The 25,783-nt window shown below is 49.2% G+C and overlaps 1 protein-coding gene across 1 annotated transcript; it reads right to left on the bottom strand.

The window, feature by feature from the left end:
- Nucleotides 1-7,821: 7,821 nt before the first annotated feature.
- On the bottom strand, nucleotides 7,822-25,567 carry KRT77 (keratin 77). Its single transcript, XM_042246693.2, has 9 exons — nucleotides 21,359-25,567; nucleotides 15,506-15,720; nucleotides 14,249-14,309; nucleotides 13,653-13,748; nucleotides 12,514-12,678; nucleotides 10,902-11,027; nucleotides 10,565-10,785; nucleotides 10,115-10,149; nucleotides 7,822-9,668 (listed from the first exon to the last, which is right to left on the bottom strand). Exons 1-9 carry the CDS (start codon nucleotides 21,923-21,925, stop codon nucleotides 9,328-9,330), a joined length of 1,827 nt encoding a protein of 608 aa, XP_042102627.1. The 5' UTR covers nucleotides 21,926-25,567; the 3' UTR covers nucleotides 7,822-9,327.
- Between the last annotated feature and the right edge of the window lie 216 nt (nucleotides 25,568-25,783).

The raw sequence follows: 25,783 nt of genomic DNA, 5'->3' as shown, positions 1-25,783 counted from the left end.
CATGGACGGAGGAGCCTGGAAGGCTGCAGTCCATGGGGTCGTGAAGAGTCCTACACCACTGAGCAACTTCACTTTCACTTTTCACTTTCATACATTGGAAAAGGAAAAGGCAACCCTCTCCAGTGTTCTTGCCTGGAGAATCCCAGGGACAGGGGAGCCTGGTGGGCTGCCGTCTATGGGGTCACACAGAGTCAGACACGACTGAGTGACTTCACTTTCACTTTTCACTTTCATGCATTGGAGAAGGAAATGGCAACCCGCTCCTGTGTTCTTGCCTGGAGAATCCCAGGGACAGGGGAGCCTGGTGGGCTGCCGTCTATGCGGTCACACAGACTGAAGTGACTTAGCAGCAGCAGAGTAAGAATAGCTAATTAATAATAATGTATCAGTAACTGACCAGGCACCAGGACTGGTCTACATGTTGTTTAGTTGCGAAGTTGTGTCCAACTCTTTTGCACCCCCGTGTAGCCCACCAGGCTCCTCTGTCCATGAGATTTCTCAGGCAGGAAGACTGGAGTAGGTTGCCATTTCCTTCTCCAGAGGCTTTTCCTGACCCAGGGATCAAACCCACATCTCCTGCATTGGTCGGTGGATTCTTTACCACTGAGTCACCAGGGAAGAGCTTTATATATATCAACTTTCAAGAAATGCTTTGAGATAGATGCTACTGTGCTACCCATTTTTAAAATGAGCTGAGACACAGAGATTGAACAGCCCGCCAAGTTTACATAGATGGCAGACAGCATGGCTGGGATTTGAACAGGGGATGCCAAGCTGCAGTACACAAGATCCTAACCCACATGTTATATGACAGCACAGATGCTGAATTCGGGGTGTGCTGCCCACAGTGTGTAAAATCAGATAGTCTAGGAAGCCATTCCCTTGCAGAGAGCTCCAAGGGCAGAAGGCCTATTTTATCCCTTTGAGTCCATGGCTCCAGACATGTGCACGTGCTTGGAAAATGTTTCTCCAGTTTACTCTGAAAAGAGGAGATTCAGAATTCAGTAGGGATTTTTCTGCCAGTTCAGTTCTGTCACTCAATCGTGTCTGACTCTTTGCAAATCCATGGACTGCAGCATGCCAGACTTCCCTGTCCATCCCCAACTCTCGGGGCTTGCTCAAACTCATGTCCATTGAGTTGGTGATCTGGATTTTGCTGCCATTCAAATGCAAAGGGACCCAGCATGCATTGCAGTGGGTCAGGAAACAATCCCCAGGGGCCTTCCTGGAGAGCAGCACTTGGTTAGTCTTAATGGACAGTAGTGGCACTGGAATCTGGGAAGACCTGGACCCTACACAGACTTTCATCCTGACACTTCTTAGAAGCCAGGCATGCTCCTCACCCTGGCGTGTAAATACAGAATTGAAGGCTCTGTGAGCAGTGGATTCTGACTTCAGCTGGCTTTAAGCTACCCTGAGTGGTATTGATCAGTCATAGAATCAAGTGTGAGGGCTCCACTGGAGAATACAACCTACGCAGGAGGGAGGTTGTCAGTGACGACCATCTGGTCCCAACACCCTATAGTTATTAACCAGGACACCCTCTCCAGCCTGCTCCTCACCACTGTGCCTTTTCCATCCTCTTTTTCCACAGTTTCTGCCCTACACTCTCCTCCAGAAAATGCCCCTCACCTCCCCAGTGCTCCCCTTCCCCTCATCTGCATGGCACTGTTGTCTCAGACCCTGTCCCAAAGCTACCATTCTTGAGCTGCTACACCAGCCATCTCTTAAGGGAATGAGTAATCCAGATCTTGTCCCTCACTGGGAACAATGGGACTTGGGATGGTCTTGGCAGGGTGATGCCTGTTGCCTAATCATCTTTTAACAGGCAATCAAAATCCTTTTAGTTCAGCACACTCCCTCATGAGACATATCACTGCACAATCGATTCCTTCTAGCAGTTTGGAGGGGTGTGCACATGTGTATGTGTGTGAGAGTGTGTGTGTGCTCATTCTTACCTCTGCCAGCCCACAGCTGATCTTTGCAGTGATCCATGCTTCCAACCTCAAACTAAGAGACTGGCATAGAGAAGAGTCAAAGAGCTGGATAGTCAAACAGTCCGTAGACAATTACAGAACTGCCAAACTTAGACCAGCTGCTGCTAGAAGCAGCAAGAAGGCACAAAAGAACCATCGGTTTATGTCTGCACCCTACACCTCACCAAGAACAGACGCAGACACGACTCCCAGAGGAAATGAGCTGGCAGAGGTAAGAATGAACACACACACACTCACACACACACACACTCACACACACACTCACACACACACTCACACACACACTCACACACACTCACACACACATACACATGTGCACACCCCTGAGAACTAGGCAGTCGTGCTGTGTTCAAGCCACTTCATGAAACACAAAACTGAGACTCAGAGAGATTCAGCATCTTAAATACTCCAGCTCGGGAAAGACAAATCTGGGACTAGAAGCTGAGTTTTCTGGTTCTGATTCAAGTGGTCTTCCTCTGAAACTGGAGAAGAGCTCAAGGATGGGCTGGGGGAATTGGTTCCTATAAACGAATGGGAAGAGAATCACTCCAAGATGCCACCATCTAACCTGCCTATCAAAAAAGTGAGAAGGCAGACCCAGAGATGTCAAAAAATTTCCCCAAGTCATACAGTAAATTCCTGGGAATCCTCCAATTCCTGAATCAAACTTCCATTCTCTTTTCACTGCTTACTTTTGAGGTTGCCTCAAAAGACTGGAAACTGAAATGCTGCCTGCTAACCAAGTTTGTGTCCTGCCGAATCCCCAGGATGGTGATGAGTGTGTGGTGATAATAAAAAGCAAAGATGGGAGGAAGATGATAACCACAAGCCTTCATTTCTGGCTTATCTGTGTTCCCTGCATTTATAAAAGTAAAGACAAAATGCAACCAGAAAGAAACCCTAACCCTGACAGGCACCAGTCATGTGGTAGGAGACACAGTTCATTTAAAAATCACAAAAAGTCCATGTGACAGGAGTTATTAGCCCCATTTTTAAAAAAGGACCTCATAGAAATCTGCTGCATAGTACAGGGAGCTCAGCTTGGTGCTCTGTGATGACCTAGAGGGGTGGGAGGGGGTGGGAAGACAGAGGTTCAAGAGGGAGGAGGTACGTGTGTACACACAGCAAACTCACTTTGTTGTACAATAGAAATTAACATAATGTTGTAAAGTTATTATCTTCCAATTTTTAAAAAAAAGACATTTTATGTTCATACATATGTGCCCATGTGGTGACTGACAAGGCCAGCTCATTAGACTCAAGTACATGGGTGCCTTCATCCATCCCATGGGTCTCATCTTGCCATCGGCCTGCCTCCACCACCTGCATCACCCTGACAAAGCTAAAAGCTTTATCATCCTCTTACCAGGGCTCACATGTTGACCTTGCCATTCGCTTGTTTTGCCCAGGCCAAATTCTCTTCTTCCCTTTTTCTCTGTACCACTCCATCTTCCGAGCCTACTTCTGCTCTCCTCTGAAAGAGCTTCAAGTTGCCTGGGCAACTGTCTTCAAACTCCTGCCCATAGTCAAGATCTCAATTCTTCAGCATCTGGGCCTGGATATCTGGTTTTGGTCTAGCAGGCCTTGAAGACAGATGCCTATATCTCGTCTGTTCCACTGAGCAGTGGACAGGCCCACTCCTCCAGGGAGTGTTCCTTGATTAACATCACTCAGCTGCTCCATTGGTTTCTTTTCCTAAGCTCAGTTGCTGCCAGATTCAAATGCATACTGATGTATCAGTTGGCTCATTTTCACTTGTGTGCATACGTGTTTGCTGTCTCCCAGTTGTTTTGTGAGCCTTCTGAAAGCAAGACTGTCCTCTGTGTGTTTGGGTGCCTTCTCAGCCCCGTTCTTTCCCCCAGCTTCCCACAGGATTCCTGTCCCTGAAGGTACCCTCAACAGTGCCAGACGGAGTGCCGGAGCACCTCCAGTCCCGAGGATCTTCACACACACTCCCCAGAACTGATCAATGAGATGAGGCTGTCACAGGTAGGCTGAGGGGAGAGGGAGGGGCAGTGTGGTGTTATTTTGAGAGCTTTTCGAGGGATGAGACTGAGAAAAGCATCAAAGAGAGACATGCAATGACAAGCCACCCAGCCCTGTGGGACTCCACCAGGGACGTGGGAGAAGAAGATTTCAGGGCAGTGGGGAAAGCTAAAGCCTAGAAGGCCTAAAGGAAAATCACATACAATGGGGAGGCGGGGTGAGATGTTGAAAGCCAGCAGTGAGCAGAGCAAGGGCCGAGGCTCCTTACACAGGGGAGACAGGTGAAGAGCTAGGGACAGCCTGTTCCAAGACTGTCAGCAAAGGAGGCCCCCCAGCAGTCACCCACTGGCAATGCTGGAGCAGAGCAGAGGTCAGAAAAGAGGAAGTTCAAGATGAGCATATGGAAGAAGAGAGGTAGAGACTGTCTTACTTTGAGGCACAAAGTCTACCTCCTGACTGCAAATTTCTAGCTGTGTGACCCTAAGCAGGTCACTTACCCTCTCTGATCTTGCTTTCCTCATCTATAAAATAGAGACTGTATCTAACTTACAGGGAAACTGAAGTGTAGTAGATGATAGAGAGAAGGAGCAGGGATTATCTCTCTCGCCTTCGCATTTGGAAGGACCTAGAAGAAGACATAACAATCAGGAAAAGCTTTGGAACAAGCCCCATGTTTTGCTGAAAACAGTGAAAAGACCTGGAAAGGAAGTTCAAGTTCTTGAAATGAGGGCATCTTGTGGGAGGAAACCTAAGGGAATCATGGGGTCCATAGATCTGTAATAGGAAGCTAGGGGCCCATCACTACAGAAAGGAACACTGGCTACACCTGAGCTGAAGGGAGTACCCAGGATGGTAATAACCCTCCCTGTGGGATGCCTACTTTGTTGGGCGGGGACAGATCCCTGGGGCCGGGCACACTGAGACAGGTGTGGAAGCTGGGCCACATCACCGGAACGCCCCTAAAAGCCCTTCAGGCATAGCACTGGGATGTTCAGAACAGATCCTCCAAGCTGGAGAAGCTCCCAGCCTTCCAGGTTACCAACTCAGCCTTGCAACATACCATTGATCAATCTGAAGACACACAATTTCCAGGACTGATCAGAAAGCTGATAAAAACCAGGGCAGTGGTTCTAACAAAAGAATGGGAGTTACACTGAGCTTGAAGAGGAACCATCAGAACCCCTGGCTTATAATTTGAAGACACCTCCTTGGCCAAAGGGCCGGTCACTGAGGGTGAGGCGACATTGTTGAGAGACTTCCTTAGACTAAAGACTTTCCCAGCCTTGTCAGACGGAGTGAGAACTTTATTGAGCCGTGGTTGCTCCTCCTCTTCACCATGTCTCAAGATCGAAATCTATGTAGATGAGAAGCTGGCGGAATTACATTTAGTTCCCAGAGCTCCCCGCCCTGCCCCAGCCTCTCAGAGGGAGGGTCAGCTGGCACACTTTCCCTGGGAGCCTTGCTGCCCTGGGTCCCATGCTCCCACCTGTCCGCCCCTCTGCTGGTGGATGGATGGGTCTGCTCAGCGCTCCCTCTGAGTATCTGCCTTGCAGGAATAGCATGGACCAGAAGCAGGGATGGCTCACCTTATGGCCCATGGAAGGGACTGCATGTGATCTCCACAGCACTTTCCCAATGCCAGTGAGGGTCATCTGAGAGAATGCATGAGAAAGCATTTGTGCGTAGTAAAGGGCTGTGGACCCATTCATGTTTTTCACCAGGATGAACTACAGATGAGAGGCATTTGCTCCTGATCGGATCTCTCCTTATCTCTAACAGGAATAATGTTTGTACCAGGAAACCTCCTCTGGTCTCTTTTAGTGCCCAGCCTCATTGCTCAGCCCCAGAATATCACGTGAAACTTCTCCTTAGAGTCCAAGATCCTTCCTTCTCCTTGGCCTTCACATCTCACTGCTTTGTGGAATCTCTGTTCCGAGGATCCTTGGATTCAGGCACACAGTTCCCTCCATCCGCCCCCCACCCCAGTCTTCCGTGATGGGGATGGTCAGGGCTTCTGAAAAGAAAAGGCAGGGCCGTGCTTTCTGAGTCAATCCTAACTCCTGCCCAGAAGGAGAAGTATGGGAAAGATGGCCTCTGGTTGGCCTTGCCCTTGTGTTTTTTTCCAGAGCCAATTTGGATTCCCTAAGAACATCATAACATCCTACACACGTGCATGATCCCAGGGATAATCAAATCCACACCCTGAAATAGGTCTGGTGATGCCAGAAAACAGTCCTGGTTAGAGAGCTCTTGGCCTCTCCATGACTTGATCCTTCCTTGGCATCTGACCTCAATTTTGCCAAATATAAAATAGAGAGTAGAATTCCTTTTTTCTCAGGCTTCATTGCACAAACTCTTAGGGCAACAAAGACATGAAATGCTGCCATACACACAACCCCACCCATCCTTCACTCCCTCACTCAACCTCCTGCCAGATGGTTAGCCAACCTCTGCTTACAATGTGCTAAATCCATGTGGCCTCTCTCACATCAGGATTAATTAAAAGATTGCTTCTAATATTGAGCCAAATCTGCTGCGTTCCCACCTGTCCATCCTGGTCATCTCGTCTAGGCTGTTTCTACGGATGAGAAAAAGGACGCTCTGCACATTATGCTCTTCCTGGTCCCCATGCCTGTCCTCGAAGCCAGTGCACCCTACTCTCTCATGTGCCATCACTCTCAGCTGAATACTTTCAACCATGTTTCTACTCACTGCTGTCTATCCATGTCTTCCCATCCTGGGCTTTGTGCTCTTCCGACTTTTAAGTGTAGAAATTGTGTTTGTCTGCTCCCTTTATCCCTCCCCTTGGGATTTCCCTTTCCCAGTTCTTGCCCCACAGGCCTCCTTTCAAGACAAATGAGATGGGGAGAAACTTCTCCAAGAGAATGTAGGGGTACACATGGGAACACGATGTCTCATCGAAAGGAGTTGCAGTTCTATTTGAATGAATCCCATATCCAAATTCCATCTGCATTCCTTCAGAGAAAGAGAAAGCAGGTCCCATCTTTTACGTGACTCCTTTACACAGACTCAGAAATATCACAGAGGATAAGGTGATGGCTTAACCTGCTCCACCCTGCTCCACCCTGCTCCACCCATTCATGCAGATGAATTTCTGCATCTCTGCCTCCCTTGGGGACATCAGTTAAAGACACCCCTGACCATAAGCTCTGCTGAGTTAATGGCCTCAGCTTCTCTCTCCAGTTCAGTTTCTCCTACCTGGCTGTCCCTTGTCACTCACACACACTTTCCCACTTTCTGATCTTCAAGACTCTGAACAGACCATTCCCCTGTCTGGAGGGCCCCTCACAGCTGCTCTGACTCTGTTCCCCTATTTGTTCTACTTTCCAGCCCTTCAAGAGCCTGTTGGAACCAAACTTCCCTTCCCCAGCATATGCACCTCCTGCGGTCCCCACTGCTCCTGCGCAGTGGGTCGCCTCTGTCCTCAATATGGCCTTGCTTCCACTCTCAGGCCAGGGGGTCCATAGGGGCCCACACTCCAATTTCCTCTCCCACTGAACCCTCCCCGTTTGTGTTGTGAGTGCCTTCAGATTCCGAAATGTGTTCATTCAACATCACATTCCCAGTGCATAGGCCACTGCCTGCCACACAATGGGAGCAAAACAAATTCCTCCTGAACAAATGTGTAACTGACTTTTCAAAGATCAGCCACTTTAAGGTTTATATTAGTATGATTGTGTGTGCAAGGTTTTTGAGGATCAACTATTACTCATGCAATAAAAAACTAATAAAAGCTGTAAACTTTACTTTTCAATTATGAATAATTTCAGAAGCCTGCAGAAAGTAAAAAAAGAGTAAACTCATGTGATCAAACAGCAGTTTGGAGAACACAGAACGTTTATTGTAGAGACACCAGAAATGTCAAGCCCTTCAAGGTACAACCTTCAACCAGGAGATGTTGAGGTCACAGTACTTCCTAGGGAACCCACACTGAGTCCAGCAGATGCCTCAGGAGTGTCCCTGACATGGACATCGTATTAGGACTCAGCGAACAAGCGGAGGTAAATCCAGATCTAAGCAGCAAAGCCGGCCGTCTCTCAAGGCCCACAAAGCCCCATTAGTTGGTCATACTTTCCCCATCCTGTCCCCTCCAGCATTTCTCAAGTATCTTACGTGACCCCCAAAATAAACAGTCAGAGTCTCACAAAGAGAGAATCACAGAGAACAAGAGTCAGGAGGAACTTTGCAGTCTGGGAAGAACATGAAGCTGTACCTTGCAAACAATGGGCAGCTTGCAGACTAGTTCAGGGTTGAACCTTCCCAAGACCCAAGTGTGATTCTCAAACTCCTCAGGGCTTGGGCACCTGGACAGATCAGTGCTGGGCTGCACGTGCCCAGACTGCTGGGCAATTCTCCAGCAGAGTTCAGGAGGGGCCACACTTCCAAAGAATGGAGCTTCCAAAGGAAGTCAGGACAGAATAGAACCAGACTGCTGTCCATCGACTCCTTCACTCACTGCTAGTTACAGTCCTCCCTGAAGACGAGCATTTCTGCTTTCTGAACACCCCGTCTTGGGCTGTTAACCCAAGGGATAATGTTTCCTGACACAGAGATTCAGAATCAGGACCAGACAGGACTTACAGGTGTCTGATGTGTAAATCCACACTCTCCAGCAATAGTGATGGATGGGGCTACAGACCAAGAGGCAGGAACCGACCCCTGGCACAGAAGTTCTCCTTATCAAGGTGGCCTGCCTTTTCCTCAGCTACTCACCCAAAGACCTCATTTTCAAGTCCCCTAAGGCAGTGTTCCCCAACCTTTTTAACACCAGGGATTGGTTTTGTGGAAGGCAATTTGTCCCTGGACCAGAGGGTGGGGGGAAATGGTTTCTGGATGATTCAATTGCATTACATTTATTGTGTATCTTATTTCTATTATTATATCAGCTCTGCTTCAGGTCATCAGGCTAATATTAGATCCTGAAGGTTGTGAACCCCAGCCCTAAGGAATGGATTATTATTCACAGAGAAGCCCAGGTGCGAGAAGGGGAGCCTGGAGTGAGAAAAAGAACCTGGAGTGAGAAACCTAGTATACCTGACATCAACTCTCCATTAATTATCCGCAAGTGTCCCCAAGCTGGGCCAGCTGAGGCATCTGGCTTGAGAATGTGCCTGGCTGTGTTTGGACTACCGGTCAGTGCCCTCCAAATAGAGAGTTGCCGTTTGGGATCATCCACCTGATTCCCTGTCTAGAGTGGAATTTATTAGCAAAACTGCTGAGACCCATCGGGAAAAGGTAAGGGGATGGGGGTCAGGAAGGGCGTGGCGGGTGGGGTCAGGAGGTGGTGCTTGTGAGCCGCGAGGCGTTGCAGAAGCCTGGCGCTCTACTCCAGGATTCGCCTGTGGGAGGTGCTGGTAGACGTTTGGATTATCTGCATTCTGGAGGCGCCGCCGCTTCCGCCCCCGTACTTGCTGCTACTTTTGCTACTCCCTCCGTAGCTCCCACTGCCGCTCCCATAACCGCCTCCACTGCCCCCTCGAGAGCCTCCTCCGTAGCCGCCCGAGCCCCCGCGCGAGCCGCCGCCGCCGTAGCCTCCACTGCTGCTGCCGCCTGCGTAACCTCCGCCGCCTGCGTAACCTCCGCCGCCTGCGTAACCTCCGCCACCGCTGTAACCTCCAGAGCCCCGGGCACCTCCGCCGATGGTCAGCTGGCTGCTCTGCACAGCTGTGGGGGCAAGGACAGCCCACAAGGGGGTTAGAGGGCTGGGCAGGGCGGACCCACCTGCACCTACCCTCAAAGCAGCCCCCTACATCCTTCATCACTGGCCGCATCTGACTTGCCAAAAGCATGGATCAAAGTCTCCCCATTTCAGAAGTATTCTTCCTAATACAAAGGAATGTAGGGCGCATTTTCATCATTGCTACACCCTGAAGAATTCTGAGCCACTACTAATTATTAGGCATCATAAAAATCAAAATAAAGGAAAACTAAAGTCGTATATTATTTCAACCTATTTCTCTGGGCTGGGCAGTTGTCCTTGCTTACTCTGCTTTTCGTTGTGTAGGACTGGACACAAAAATGCCCGCTGCCAGATTTCTGCTGGCCAGTCTTCTCATGGGCCCTCCCTCCCCCAGCCCCAACCAGCCCCACTCCTGGGCTCTGCTACTTACAGATGCTCACTTGGCTCTGCAGCTCCCCTGACATCCTGTAAAAACCAAGGTGCACACAGTCAGCATTATCGGCAAAGCCTGAAGGAAAGCAATCATCAGCCAGGAGACATCAGGAGCAGGGGAGGTGTGTTGGGAGCAGAGAGGTCAGGGAGCCAGTGCAGGCAGAGGGAATTTGAAGCATTTTCATGAAGCCTTTTAGCGTTGGGGGTCACCACTTGGCTGCAGTGGCTTAAGTTGTGGTATTAGGGACGTTGCACTGGGGAATAGGACAGCGATGACAATGATGCTCCCTACTCGCATGTCCTCTGCTTCTGACTTGAACGTTTCTGCTCACCCTGAGCTACCAGTCTTCCCAGGAAAGCTGGGATTGTATAAATAGACACTCTCTAAATAATCCCACTGCTCCAGGGCTGCACCCAGCCTGCGCTCTGGCCCGGAGACACAGCCCACCTGCTCTCCTCTCCCTCCAGCAGCTTGCGGTAGGTGGCAATCTCCACGTCCAGGGACAGCTTAGCTCCCAGCAGCGCCTGGTAGTCACGCAGCAGGCGGGCCAGCTCCTCCTTGGACTGCTGCAGGGCGGCCTCCAGGTCCTGCAGCTTCTGCTGTGCATCCTGGAGGGCCTGTTGTCCCCTCTCCTCTGCATCAGAAATGATGGTGTGCATCTGCTCGATCTACTCGGGAGAGTCAAGGAGAAGAACCATGGTGGGCATGAGTTTCCAGAGCTTCGTGAGGCAGGGCGTCATGGGAGGTAGAAGCTCTGATCAGCCACCCTGAGCCTACATCTCACCTGCTTCTTGACGTTGCCAATCTCTGCCTGCAGCCTCTGGATGGTGAGGTTGAGTTCGGAGATCTCCATCCTGCTGGTCTGCAGCTCATCTCCATGTCTTCCTGCTGTGATCTGGAGCTCCTGGTACTGAGGGTCAAGGGCAGCATCAAGGTCAGCCTGCTGCTCATCACACACTCCTCTAGGAAGGAGTGAGTCTGCCTTCCCAGACCCTGTCCAAGGCTGCTCTCCCCTAGGGAAGGTCCCAGAGTAAGCCTCCCTAGAGCTGTGATCCCCCATACACACGCTCACACTTGTACCAAACCTCCCTCATGTGAACTGTGACACCACACACACAGATATGCGCACACACACACACACACACACAGATGCCTATAACTCGAGACAGAGATTCAGACTCAGGACTAAACAAGACAAACCTGCTTCTTGATGCCCCCTTTTACCTCCTTTTTCCCACATCTAAACTTTGCCCATACTGGGCCCCTCTCACTTTTCCCATCCCACCATATTCCTTCCTCCCCTTTTCCAGAATGATTTCTCTAACACTCAGGACCTTACTTCTTCAGAGGCCCTCAGCATGTTCCCTCTTGATTCCCATTTTCCTCTCTATCTCCATTCCTGTATCTATGGGCTCCATCAAGAGGACCTCCACCTTCATGCCATCGACAAAACCAGGCTCTCGATGACTGTTACAGAGGAAGCAGAGCGGGGTGCCTCTGAAGAAAACAAGGGTGGACTCCAGTGCATCTCTGCATTCTGAAGTCTTCACTGTTGACCATCTATCTCCCCAGTCTGTTGCCAGACCCATGGCACTCAGAACACCTGCCTGCAGGACAGTGGGCTAGAGGCCAGCCACGACTGGAGATGGTCACAGGTAATCCACGAGACAGATCTCAAGCTCCAGGTGTTCAGAATTGAGTGACTGGCCTGTGACTCTTTAACTGCCGTGTTCGCCCTCCAGAAAGTTCCGAGTCCATTTATGTTAAACAAGTCACCAAGGGTGTGCCCCAAAACTTAGCTACAAAGATGTTTATCTGAAAACTGGAGACATATTCTTACCATGCAATACCACACTGCTCTTAAAAAATGATGTCAAATATTTAATGTCAGAGAAAGGTATTCTCAAGTAATAAATGAAAGAGAAAAATATAAAAAGATATTTTTAAAGATATCATTATGAAAAAATAAGAAAACATCATGGTGGCTGAGAGCATGGACGTGTAGATGGTGCACCTGAATTTTCTGCCTCTGCTACTTCCCAACCATAAGAGCTCTACTATTATTGGTAACCTCATACTCTATTATTGGTAAAACAATAAATGAATCTTTACCTCATAGCGTTGTTGTAAGGAGTAAATGAAATTCTGTGTATAAAAGCACTTAGTGCAGTGCCTGATAAGTGTGAGTTTTCAATAAAGGTTAGCTACAAAGAACAAGTGGAAAATATGCTGACATATTCATAGTGGTAGTGGGATATGAGTAATCTTTAGCTGTAATCTTGAAATTTTCTATAGCAAACATGTTTTACTTTAGAAATAAGAAAAAGACAATACAAGTTCTGGGAGGTGTGCTCGGTTCAGGGTACCAGGCCTGGGCTGGGGATGGTGATGCTCACCTTGGTCTGGTACAGGGCCTCAGCCTCGTCCTTGCTCCTTTGTGCAATCTCCTCGTACTGGATCCTCACGGCATCGATGATGCTGTCCAGATCCAAGGAGCGGTTATTGTCCATGGACAGGATGACGTTGGTGTCAGTGATGTTGGTCTGCATCTGAGACAGCTCCTGCAAGGCATGGAACACAGGCTGACTTCTTCCACTCCCCTCCCGGGACCTCAGTTTCCCTCTATGCCCCCTCCCAAGGCTCTCTGGGGAAGCCTTAAGAGAGAAAAGCTCTCTGGGAAAAGCTCTTAGAATCACTGTTGTGTGCCTAGAGGGACCTTCTTAAAGGTACAGGCATCCAGATCTTGGGTCAGAGGAGAAGAAGGGAGCCTGAACTCGGGGCTGCCCATCATGCCTTTCCTGGACCCTCCATCCCGCCTTACTCTGGCTTAGCCGCCATCTTGAGCTGGACCCGCAGCCAGGCAGGCTTGTTCCTTGAGAGCACATGAGCTCCCAGAGGCAGCAGAATGGACTCCATGTGTGTAGACACTCAAACTCGCTTTAGCATCTGGGCTCCACCACCAACCAGCTGGGTGACTGAGCAAGGAACTCAGTCTCTCAGTGCCCCTGTTCTCTCATCTATAGACTGGAGATACCCAACACCCACTAGAGCTCCCAGCACAGCATCCAGTTCAGAGAAGGTGCCTCCAAGTTAGACCAGGGTTGGGAAGCATGTGTTATCCCCACCTCTCCAGTCTTCATCTGTGTTCCCTTTAAGACCCACACTGCCCTCTCCCACAGAGTTCCCTAATGGCCCCATCTACTCCCCAGTGCTGATAAAGCTGTCTGGCTGGTTTTACCCCATATGTCCTGGGCATTAACCTTCCTTTCCAGACAGAAGCAGAGACTGTCTCACCATCTCCCAGCTCCCATCTCCAGGGCCCCACCGGGAATCCTGAGCTTTGGGGGTTGAAATGATTCTGACTCCAGGTCCACAGACTGGAGATGACTGGTGAGAGGCACCCCCAGGGGGTAAGGTTGGGTGTCAGACTTTCCCCTCTTACATCTCACACCCCCTGACAGATGTAGAAAAGAGAAAGTTTTCTTATGAGGACTGAGCTCATCATCTCATAGAAATATTTGAGATATTCACTCACCGATTGAAATAAATATTTCAGGAAATCGACCTCCTCAAGCAGAGTGTCTGCCTTGGACTGCAGGTCCACTTTGCTCAGATAAGCAGAATCCACATCCTAAACAGCAAGCGAAGACAGTCTGACTCGGTTGCCCTGCCACTAGCTGTCTGGGCAGCCTTGGGCAAATGGCAAAGCCTCTCTGGGTTTATTTCCTTGCCTGCAAATTTCCTCTCCTCACTCAAATAAGGAGCCAGCAAACGTGGGCTTTCCAGGCCAGAAGGAAGTGTCCAGCAGCTCCTCATCCTGGCCGGTCATGCAAAACACCCCAGGTCCTAAGGCTCCCACACAACACACTCACATGCTGCCCACTTAATTTAATTCCACTTTCAGGACTCTGGAGAGGTTAAACACTCAAAAACTTTTCAAGATTCATATAGCAACACACTTTTGAGACTTACTGCTTCAGGGTCAGGGCCCCAGCATTTAGGAAACACCCTTGACAAGCTGGCCGCAAGCTCACTTGTCCACCCCTCAGTTCTACCGCATCCCAAAGCAATCCCTGCCTCTTCTCAGCCTCCTGAACCCACAGTCCCCCTCTGGACACCCCCATCCCTCACCTTCTTCAGGACAACAAAGTCATTCTCGCTGCTAGTCCTCCGGTTGATTTCTTCCTCATACCTGTTGGGGTTAGGTCAGAAACACGGACAGGCTACAAGGGCTGACCTTGGCTCCTTGAGATTTGTCCTTGCAGTGGGAGGCTCGGAATTGCCCAGACTTTTATGGTCCTGGACTCTGTGTCCCCTGCCAGGGCCTGCCACTCTCACTGACAAGCAGCTGGAGCCACCTCCTGGCTCTCCAGGTCAATAGAGGGCACAACCCCACAATGTGGAAAATCCAGAGCCACATAGAACATCCCCCAAATGTCCTTTTTATTTTATATCTTACCTTTGTACATTTGTCCAGTTCGATCATTTTTTTTTAATGATAACCTAAATAGCAACCACTTCTACTAAATTTTTTTAAAAGAGAAAAAAATTTCACCTGCTGTTCTGCCCCCGACACCTTCAGTGTGCATTTCATTTCCCCCTTGTTGACTCACACACGTGACTGCTCAACGCAGTAAGCACGTTGAGTTAAGAGAAGCACCCTACACCCCCAGCAAAGAGGGGACGGGACCAGGGGGGGAGGCTGCTCAGTTGCCTGTATGGGACAGGAGCAGCTGACCTAGAATTAAGTAAGTCATGTCACTCCTACCATTATTACTAATAATAGCTAGTGCTTATTGAGTGCTTCATATGTACAAAAACAGTCTAAGAACTATTAAGAATATTTTATCTAAACCAGTGGTTCCCCATATGTGGCTCCCAGTCCACCAGCATCAGCATCACTCGGAAGCATATTAGAAATAAAAGCCCTCTGGGCCCATCCCAGACCAATCTGATTTCAACAAGCTGGTGCACGCTCAAATTTGAAGGCCATAGATCTCCCCCTCACAGCAGTTCAACAAGGAGGGTACTCACTATCCCTACTTTACTAATGTGAAAACCAAAGGCTTAGAAAGCTGACCTTGCAGGCAAGTCAGAAAGTGGCTAAGCCCACCCTGGAACCCAGGCTTATGTGACTCCAACATCCATGAAGGTCCTCTGCTTCCCCTCCCCACCCAATACAATTGAGAGCTGACTGGCAATACCATCACTCCCGGGCTACCGTGTGCAAAATGGTGCCTGTGCAGCTATGCAGTGGTGCAGAGCCTGCCCGGCTGCGCCTGACGTCCAGGGCCCCTCCACCCCTCACCCACTCACAGCAAGCCTCGCCCCGTAAGCCAGGCCCCTGCCTTGTTCCTCCCCACCCCTTTGCTCCTCCTGGAGCCTCACTTGTTCTTGTAGTCATCCACAACATCCTGCATGCTCCTGATCTCCGAACTCTGGCGCATCTGCTCCGCTCTGAGAAAATCCACCTGCCTCTGCAGCTTGATGATGTAGCTTTCAAAGATGGGCTCCAGGTTGTTGGTCTGAGTCGACGTGTTTACCTGCCGCAGTAGCTCCCATTTTGTCTGGAGCACCTGATTCTGCTGCTCCAGAAATCGCACCTAAGAACAGAAAACCTCCAAGTTCACCCCCAAGCCGTGGGTCCAAGCAGCAGTCCCACGGGTAGAAGCAGGTGCAGCCCCAGAGCATATCCAGACCTCGGAGAATCAGGATGCCCCTCCGGGGGCCAGAAGGCTCTCTTTCTCTAGGACCAGGATGCATGAGTTCAGTATGGTTTCTGATGGCTGACCAATGACTGTAAGGTCAACCTGCCGAAAAACTACACTAATCGAACTCTGCTGTTGAAGGCAAGTCCCCTCCATCCGAGTGGTACCCTGTTCCCTTTGGTTCTATCAGCTCACATAGTAGAGTTGCCCATCCCCGCCCTCAGCTCCCCATGCCAACCTCAGGAAACGGTGACCCAGAGCATCTGAAACACCGGCACACCCACAGCTCATGTCTCTCTGTGGCTGAAACACTTCATGTGATTGAGGAGAAGAGAAAGTAAGAGGAGGGGAGGAATAATTTTGACTTCGAATATTAAACTGATTCCTGAACACACTAGCCCAGGTGCCCCCATCCCGCAACCCACCACCTCTATTGCTGCCCAGTGTGTTTTTCAGGAAGGTCACCTCATTTAAATGTTCCCATGACCCAGACAGAATTTTTTTAAAAAAACACGAAATTTTAGCCATGTTTTTATATTGAGGTGTAGCTGATTGGCAGTGTCGTGTCTGTTTCAGGTGTGCAGCAAAGAGATTCAGTTACACATATACATGCATCTATTCTTTTTCAAATTCTTGAATTAGGAGTTCGGGATTGACATCTACACACTACTATATTTAAAATAGGTACCAACAAGGACTTACTGTATAGTACAGGGCACTCTGCTCAATACTCTGTAATAACCGAAGAGGGAAAAGAATTTTGGACAGAATTTTTAAAGTAGGTACATTTTTTAAGTTATGTCATTCTTTCTAGTGCCCCAAAGTAAGGACTTTGACGTTGCCTGTGTGAGAGTTGTGTGTGCACACTCAGCTGTGTCCAACTCTTTGCAACCCCATGGACTGTAGCTCACCAGGCTCCTCTGTCCGTGGAATTTTCCAGGCAAGAATCCTGGAGCGGGTTGCCATTTTCTCCTCCAAGGGATCTTCCCAACCCAGGGATCGAACCCTGGTGTCCTGCATTCTTTACCATCTGAGCCATAACTAATCTCATTACTGTCCATCAAATGCTTTTATAGGTATTTCCAAACTCACGGATCGAACTAGTATTTGGGAAACCCCCATGTTGCAGTTTCCTTCATTAGCACAGAGGATGGAGAGCTGACCTCACACTGTGTTCTCACTGTTTCTTCCCTGATAGCTGTGCACGTGAAGGTCAAGTACAGGCTCCAGAAAGCTGGCTGGCTGTGCAGATCCAGTCCTGGACTGTCCTTCCCATGATGATTATAAATTTTCGTCCTACCTCCACCTGCTGCCTGCAGGGGGAGCCTCCCCTCCTGTGCCTTAAGTGAGGACAGTGGATTTCTCCATGCTTTGCTCAGGTGTGTGTACACACACACACACACACACACACACACACACATACCCACCCACACATACCCACCCACATACACATAAACACACACACACACATGCCCTCCAGGAGCCGCCCAGAAGATGTGGGAAGTGGTGGGGGAGGAGGCTAACATACTCTTTTGCGTTGTCAGAGGAGAACCATGAAGATAGTTCTCCACAATGCTTAAGGAGTTGAGGGCGGACAGAATTCCCAGCCTTGAGACTGTCCATCTGAGCAGCCAGCCCTTATTAACTTCCTTTGGCTCTGACTCTAGGCTGGAATGTGTCCAGAGAATACTCTTTCCCATGGCTTGTTTTTGTTAGCTTTATCAAAGCAAGAGATAAAGCAGCCGCCCTCACAGCTTGTCCACCTGGTTTGTGACATTCCCATGAGAAATCCCTGCCACCCGGCCAGTTGTCACTCTGGTGGCAATCCTAGGGAGGGGAGAGACTGGGTGCTCTGCATTGTGGGGACCAGAGGAAAGGATCTTATGGTCCCACAGGGAAGCTCTATGTCAAACAATGAAGGGGCAGTGGGACAATTCTGAGTGCTAAGGGGTTAGCCAAGCCCCCACCCCAGACGAAGACACTATGGCTTTCATTGGTCACCCAAACTGCAGAGTCAGAGGCTGACTTCAGGGAGTGCCAGGCAATTTTCATGAGATTTAACCACTGTAAAAATCACTGAAAGCCATCATGATCTTTCCCCAGGGGCCCCTAAACACTGCTGGGCTGTGTCCCAGCAGCAGTACTCAGGAGAAGCCCGGGTAACCCAGATCAAACTTAACATCGTGCAGAGTTAAGCTTCTTCCTGGATAAAGCACACCCCACTCGACCTCCTGTGGCCCTCTCCCCCTGCAAATGACACTCCAATCACCTCTTAGTGCTTCCAGCAGCCTAGGTCTCCCCAACTCTTTGCCTTGCGAAGTCCTAGTCTCTCTTTAGATCTCAACTAGGATGGCACCCCTGGGGTCTCCCCCTCATAACCCCCTGTTCTTTTCCCCTGTGGCATCTATCGTGATTTCAGTCTTTTGCTTTTTAGCACATTCCTCCCCACAATGGGATGTGAGCCCCAGGAAGGCAGGCTTTGTTCTCCAGTGGACACCAGGTGCTGAGACCCGTAGACACACAGCACCCAGCACAGAGAAGACACTTCATAAACACCGTGGACTAATGAGATGCTAAGACTTTGGCACTGCTGCTAGTGTCAACCATCCACCCTGCTCATTGGCCTGAACAGAGGGTTCAAGCTCAGCTGAACAAAGCCAGGGCACTGTCTCTGTGGGAAGAACTGGGTCCCTCATCCTTTTTTCCTGGGATCCCTTTCCTTTGCCATTAATTCTAAAAAATAAAAAATAAATTTTTTTAAACCTGCCTTTGTCTCCATTCCCACTCTCTGAGAGCCCAAGTTTGACACCGGAAGGGTTGACTCAATTTTTCACTCAACACATATTTATTGAGCAGCTGTCAGATCCCCGACAGTATTCTGGGGCTGGAGATACAGCTATAAATAAAACAGACAAAATACCTGCATTCTAGGAGTTCACAATCTATTTGAAGAGATGACTATAAGGAAACAAATGTGAACTACACAGTTTGTTGAATGGCTGTAGGGGCCATGGAGAAAAGTAACACACCTATGGGGGGTAGGGATGCTGATAGGGGGTACGCCTTTAAATAGGGAGATCAGGGAGGCCTCACTGAGACAGCAGTGTGTGAGCAAAGACCTGAAGGAGATGAGGGGTTCGGCTGGACCACTCCTTGGAGGGAGGAGTTCCAAGCAAGGGGAATAGCAAGTGCAAAGTCCCTGAGGCAGGTCCACGGTGGGGTACAGGAGGCTGAGGGATGTAATAGCATGCCAGGGAGCAAAAGGAAAACAGGAGTAGAGTCAGAGAAGGTGTACAGGGTCACGTTGTTGAGTTGTACCTTGGTGAGCTAAGTTCCTGCCTTCACTCTGCTCACTAAACCTTGCAGTTTGAGAGTGGTTCTACCCAGAAGCAGCAATGTGGCCCCAGTCTCACAAATGCAAGCCAGGAACTAGCAGCAGCTATGGGTTAGAGGGCCGGATCATATAGAGCCTAATAAGATCATGGCTATTATTTCTGATGAGACAGGAAGCCAACAGAGGGTTCAAATGGAGTGATGTGGTATGTTTTTAAAGGATGGCACTGGTGTGGTGCTGAGAATAGGATGTACAAGATTAAAGGTAAACTCAGGAAGATCAGGTCAGAAGGTAGGGTCAGAAGCCACTGTGATAGAAGCCTTCTCTCTTCCAGCCAGGCCAGAGCCCTCCTGGATAAGTACTCTCCTCGTGGTCACCACAGTCCAGGCCCTCAGGGAAGGGCAGGAAACCATAGGCACTTGAACTTTGGCCTGTGCCCTCCGCCCCATGCCATAAACCTGAACAGATGTCCTGTTAATGGCTGCTGCTGCTGCTAAGTCGTTTTAGTCGTGTCCGACTCTGTGCGACCCCATAGACAGCAGCCCACCAGGCTCCCCCATCCCCAGGATTCTCCAGGCAAGAACACTAGAGTGGGTTGCCATCTCCTTCTCAGGAACCACAATCAAATCAGAGTCTCAGGAGATCAGCTGCCCATGGCCATTTCAACAATCCCCAATCCTGTCTTCTTCCTGCCTTTGATACAGCTTGACCTTTCAGTGGTATCTCCTTCATCTGTCATCTCCTTGTCATCAAGCCCTCTTAGTCCCTGCATATACCTGAGGTGTGATGATATTCAGCCAAATGTCTCATCCAAGGTGATCAGAAGCAGTCAGAAGCAGTTTGCTCTGTTGAATTCCCCTTTGGCTGCCTCTGGACTTCAACATTCTTATCCCTCCACCCCCAACTCACCCACGTGTCCTGGCCCCAGCTTTCACCCAGATATCAGAAGCCAGGTACACAGACCAGTGGTGGACTTTGGCAATGGCTACCCTGCAATCAGAGATAGGTCAAGCTTTGGCCTCAACACTGAACTCCTCTGAGGTCTGAGGGAATGTCACTGAGCCTGCAGGGGTCTCTGGATCCCAGGGTGCTTCCCACTACATCCCCAAAGGTAAAGAAATTTCTGGGGCGCCTCCAGTGGCTTCCATGCCTCCACCACCTTTGGACAAAAGGAAATGCGGGTGGAAGGTCTCTTCCATATCTCTTCTGCTAGCCCCTGCTTGGTGGTTTGGACCCGACCCAATCTAACCTGAGGTTTAAACTAGGGAGAAGGGGTTTTTTGGCTCCATCTGGCCTATTCTTGGCCCTGGATGAGCTAAAATGAGGAGCTCAGACAGACTCCTATATAGCAGGGCATTGGCTTTGACCCCCAGCAATCCCCACCAGAGTCGTCAGCTTGGTTCTGCTGCAGTGTGCCCACTCGGCTTCGCTCTCCCTGCTCTGTGTCTCCACTTTCCTCCTCCTTCCTCTCTTGTGCCATGTTCTCCAGAAATTGTAACCATTTGAAATTTCCTAAAAGCATCAAACTCTCAGGCCTCCTGGTTCTTCTGCCTGGAAACTCCCTCTGCCCTGAGAACCTGTTTGACTCTTTCTCCACCTTCAAGACCTTTATCAGCCCAGAGCTCATCACAGCCTCCTTTGTGCTATGGTGCAGAGAGCGATGTCGCTATCAGCACACCTCCCACACACTGTCACAATCCTCCTCCCTTTAGCTCTGGGGCTCCTTGAGGGCAGGACCTGCAACACCTGGAGTGTCTGGCATACAGTAGATGCTTAGTAAATGTTTGTGGGCTGGATGACTATGTAAGTGGGTAGGTGGGTGGATGGATGGATGGATGGGTGGGTGAATGGGTAGATGGGTGAAAGGTATATGGATGAATGAGTAAATGGATAGACGGGTGGGTGGATGAATGGATGGATGGATGGATGAAAAGTGAAAGTGGTGAGTGAGATCACATCATGTATTTTGTCTGATGGGTATTTTCATTCCTTGGATCTGCTTTCCTGCCAAAATGAAAAGACAAAGATGAACCCCTCAAGAAGTCAAACGGAGGCCTAAATGAAGTCAATGCTTTCTTAAGGTCCCAGGACACCCACGCTGGAAGTGACTGTCACCACCAGAGACAATGCGATGAGAGGCGGCAGCGTACAAGGTCATTTGGTCAGAGCCCAGAGACTGCCTGCCCCTGGTGCACTCACCTTGTCAATGAAGGAGGCAAACTTGTTGTTCAGAACCATGATCTGCTCCCGCTCCTGCATCTTAACCCTCTGAATTTCAGGGTCCACCTCCAGGTGAAGTGGTTGTAAGAGGCTCTGGTTAATGGTCACTTCTTGGATACCCCCTGGGGGACAAGATGGACCAAAGCCCCCAAGCCCCAAATTGCCACCCCTAAACCCAGCACCCCCAAGACCACCTCCTCCATAGCCACCACCTCCAAAGCCACGACCCCCAAAACCACCACCTCCAAAGCTCCTGCCTCCAAACCCCCCTCCTGCTCCCCCACCCTGGCAGAAACCACTGGCACTTCTCCCCACTAGGCTGATGGAGATGCTTTTACTGCCACCCAGATTGTACAGGCTCCTGGAGGTAAACCCCCTTGCATGACTCCCATACCCACCACCACCACCACTGCTGCACCTCCCTCGGGCCTGACACACAGACCTCACAGCCCGGCTCCCACCACCAGAGCCCGCAGAGGAACCACCACTGTAAACCCGCTTGCTCCTGGAGCTGAACGCTGACCGGGAGCTAAACTGGTGGCTCATGGCTCCTGGAGCATCCAGAGACGCAGACAAGAGAAAGGGAATAAAAGGAGGCAGAGAATGGGGAGGGAAGGAGCTAAGACTCCTTTGGCGGGAGATCTGGCTCAGTCCCTATATATGCACGCATTTGCTGGGCTGGGCACCTTCTGAAGCCTGGGAGGGGAGTATTTGTGTTTAGTTTGCCTTGCCAGCAACATCTGTTTAAAATCTCACACCTAGGAGTTGCAGAAATCACACTGCAGACAAACTTCCCCAACTCGATTATTTATCATTCATCTCTTGCCATTTAGAGATTAGAATGCAATAGTCTCTGCAGGTCAAGCAGCTGGAAACTCCTATACAGTTTTCCCCCCAAATCTTGATATCTTCTTAAGAAACTCCACCACTGAGTTGTTGGTTTGGGGGTGTGTCCAGGAGATCTGGGGCAAATCTAGGGGGTGTCCAGTTGCCTTGCAACCACAGCTGGGACCAGGGTGGAGACTTCACCAGCATTATCCTGGTGGGGCAACAGTAATGATCGTCCTACACCCTGGTTCTGCTCCCCACTGTTACCATCACCCAAATCTTGATCACAGAAAAACACGGTATTGTGGTCATTGAGTGCGAGTGAAAGCAGGGGACTCTGCCCAAGGCTGCCCACACTCTCTGGGTGCATCATGCGTCACTCCATACACTCGGGCTCCTCGAGTGCAGGACAGATGAGGTCCTGTGGCACCAAAGGTCTGTGGTTGTAGATTCTTTGAGCATCTCGCAAGACTTAACATGGTCTTCTAGTCCAAGAGACGAACTACCCTCAAATCTCTCTTTTTTATTTTTCTTTCCCCATCCCAATCTCTTATAGACCAATGCTTTTGTAAAATAGGATAAAAATGAATTACCTTAATGGGAGATTTCTTTTGCATGCATGCGTGCTCAGTCATGTCCGACTGTTTGTGACCCCATGGACAGTAGTCTACCAGGGTCCTCTGTCCATGGAGCTTTCCAGACAAGAATACTGGGATGGGTTGTCATTTCCTTAGCCAGGGGATCTTCCAGACCCATGGATCAAACCCACATTGACCTGCATCTTCTGCTTTGACAGATGGATTCTTTACCACTGAACCACCTGGGAAAACCAAAAGGAAATTTTCTTTAAGGTATATGAAATACAAGCCTTTTTTTTTTTTTAGATTAAACAGACCCAAAACTGTTACATTGCTAAAAGGAAAAATATTTGCAATTTGTTTCTAAATGATCATTCTCATATTTTGTATGTATCTCCTCTCAAACCAGTAACAAAGCACCTGTGGACCATATTTTGGAAAGCACTACCCCGACAGCAAGTGCGGGCAAAGCTCATTCAACGTGCATCAGTGTCAGCCTATAAAAAAAAAAAGTGTGCTTGCCCTCTGGAACTAAATGGACGGTGACTTTCATCCAAAACTTATAACAATGACAAATATTATTGAGGGGAAAAGCCCTAAGTGTCCAGACTCAGAAAAATGACTAAATGATGGCTTGCCACTTTGATACAATTATCTAAAATTATCATTACAGAATGATACAACGTTAAATGAGGAAATACACAATGGTATCCATGCTATGAACCCATAAAAATTAAGAATGCCAAGAAGGCAGGTTTAAAAAGCAACATAGGAAGTGAATTGGTTTATTAAAGATTGTAGGTGGATTTTTTTTTCCTATGTCCTTCTTTGTTTTTGTGCAATAAGTAAACGCTTTTGTGAAAGCTGAGACTGAAGTCCCAGCTGCCAAAAGCTAGAGCAAGACAAGTGCTGAGGAGCACCAGCGAGCGGCATCCCAGGGCTGGGAGGGGCTCTGTGGGCAGCCTCCGTGCCTTCCTAACTGCTCGGCAATTGTTTAGTGGACAGTCTCCAGTAGACTCTATGTAAAAGAGAAAGTGAGCTTAAAATTTAGTCACAGAGCTGGTTGCAGCACCCAGCTCTGCTTTCACTGATCTTAGGCAAGTCACCTCCAGTAGAACCTCAGAAACTTAAAGAAATCAGAGTATCTATTCCTCACAGAGTCAATCCCATAAGGCAAGTGAAAAAGCACAAAGCACTATAATATACTAAACAAACACAGATAGAGCTTTTCTCCGATCCTGGCAGGTTGACCAATGGCCGCTCTTTGCCTGGACTTTCACTACTTAAACAAGGACAAATCCTGGTCAAGTCAGGATGCTTGCCACATTAGTCTGGGCACCTCAAGTCTGCACAGCCCTAGTCCTGATCTTAATCCCCTCAGGGAGCTCTTGGTAATAAAGATAAGCCAAGCCTCAGCCTCTGGGCCCAAGAGACACAGGAGAAAACCAATAGACTCAGAGGAAGAAAAGGGGAGCCAGGGATTGGGATGGGTCAGAGTGAGAGAGTGGCCTGAAGGCAGAGAAAGCAGGAAAAGTGGAGAAAAGATGATGGGACCCAGGTAGAAAGCAGCAGTGGTGTGGGGAAGATCCTTAGGTTGGGCATCTCAAAATCCGGCCTGCCTCTGCCCATTCCTGGTCCCATGACTTGGACACTTAGCTCCTTGAGCCTCAGTTTCCTAATCTGCAAAATAAGGATAATCACCCTCGCTTCACAGGGTGACTCTAGTGAATACCTGAGATCAAATGTGAAAACTCCAGAGAGTCATACCAGCGGGTTCATGTACCCCTGCCCCCTCACCTCCGCATAGCCTTTCCTGAAGGTTCTAGACCACGTGAACCAACTTGTCACCTGCTGCGATGCTTTTTGCATCACTCACTTTCAACTCTTATTATGAAGAATGCCCATAATTAAACCTTTCATGTGTGTCTCTACCACCAACTAAACAGGAAGCTCAGGCTTATATTTACTCCCGTATTGAACATGGGTACTTGGTCAATTGTGATGAAATAGAAGAGGAACCCCCAGAAAGCAGAATTTAGAAAACCCCTTTGGTCTCTGGCTGTGACTAGCTGCCAGCATCCAGTGCCAGCACCCCTGTCTGAGAGTTGGCTGACCCCTGGTAAGCTACTGTCACTCCCTTGAAGGGCTGAGGCAAGGGAAGCTCAGCAAATATTACCATCTGAGTCTTTGGTGTAGGCTGAAAACTATTCTACTCCCTCAGCACAAAAGAAAACTGGCTTAAAGTGAAACAAGAGAGATTTTACTTGTCCAGAAGACTGATCTGGGGAAAATGTTAGACAGTGGATGAGGTTTCTAGGACAAATTGCTGTCCCCAAAGAAAAACCCTTCAATTGGTTGGACAGCACAGAGCAACGGATTCTAAACTTGCTACACATTGGAATCACCTGAGGAACTTCAGAAATCACTGATGCCTGTGTCCACCCATAATAACCGGTTCATTCATTTGGGGAGTTGTAGGCTTTGGAATTTTTAAATTCCAGGTGGTTTAAATGGGCAGACAAGTTTGGGAACCATTGACCTGGAGGAAGCAGAAGGATGATTGAGAATATTGAGATTCCATTCAGTCCGAGGACAAAAGAATAATGATCGTAGCACTAATAGTCAACCTCTTACCAAGGGCTTTCAATGGGCCAAGCACTGCACTGGTTCTGTAATGTGGATAATCTCTTGAAATCTGTAAGTCAACATTATAAGGGAGGTATTCTTATTCTTACCCTCACTTTACAGATGGGGAAGAGGAGACTTGGAGAGATCAAGTAGCTTATCTGAGAACTTACAGATGAAAGTGGTGGAATGGAGATTTGAACCCAGGCACTCCTACTCCAGAACCCACAGGTACTGCAGAAGAGGTGGGGTCTTTGGAGAGACAGGGTCCCCGCCTCCTCTCCACATCTCTTCTCACCTGCCATCAGTGCTGTCCTTAAATGGAAAGTAGAAAGTCAGTTGAGGGCTCCAGCTGGCCCTGCCTGTCTCCCAG

The sequence above is a fragment of the Ovis aries genome, chromosome 3 (assembly GCF_016772045.2).
Source record: "Ovis aries strain OAR_USU_Benz2616 breed Rambouillet chromosome 3, ARS-UI_Ramb_v3.0, whole genome shotgun sequence".
In the NCBI taxonomy this organism is placed as follows: Eukaryota; Metazoa; Chordata; class Mammalia; order Artiodactyla; family Bovidae; genus Ovis; species Ovis aries.
The sequence above is the reverse complement of the archived record's forward strand: the minus strand, read 5'-3'. Positions and strand labels throughout refer to the sequence as shown.

Excerpts from the sequence above, each read along its gene's own strand:
- KRT77 (XM_042246693.2), bottom strand. The coding sequence starts at position 21,925 with ATGAGCCACCAGTTTAGCTCCCGGTCAGCGTTCAGCTCCAGGAGCAAG. Across the intron at positions 10,150-10,564 it reads CTGGAGGGAGAGGAGAGCAG|GATGTCAGGGGAGCTGCAGA; the intron begins GTGGGCTGTGTC and ends TGGTTTTTACAG. Across the intron at positions 9,669-10,114 it reads GCAGAGCCAAGTGAGCATCT|CTGTGCAGAGCAGCCAGCTG; the intron begins GTAAGTAGCAGA and ends TTGCCCCCACAG.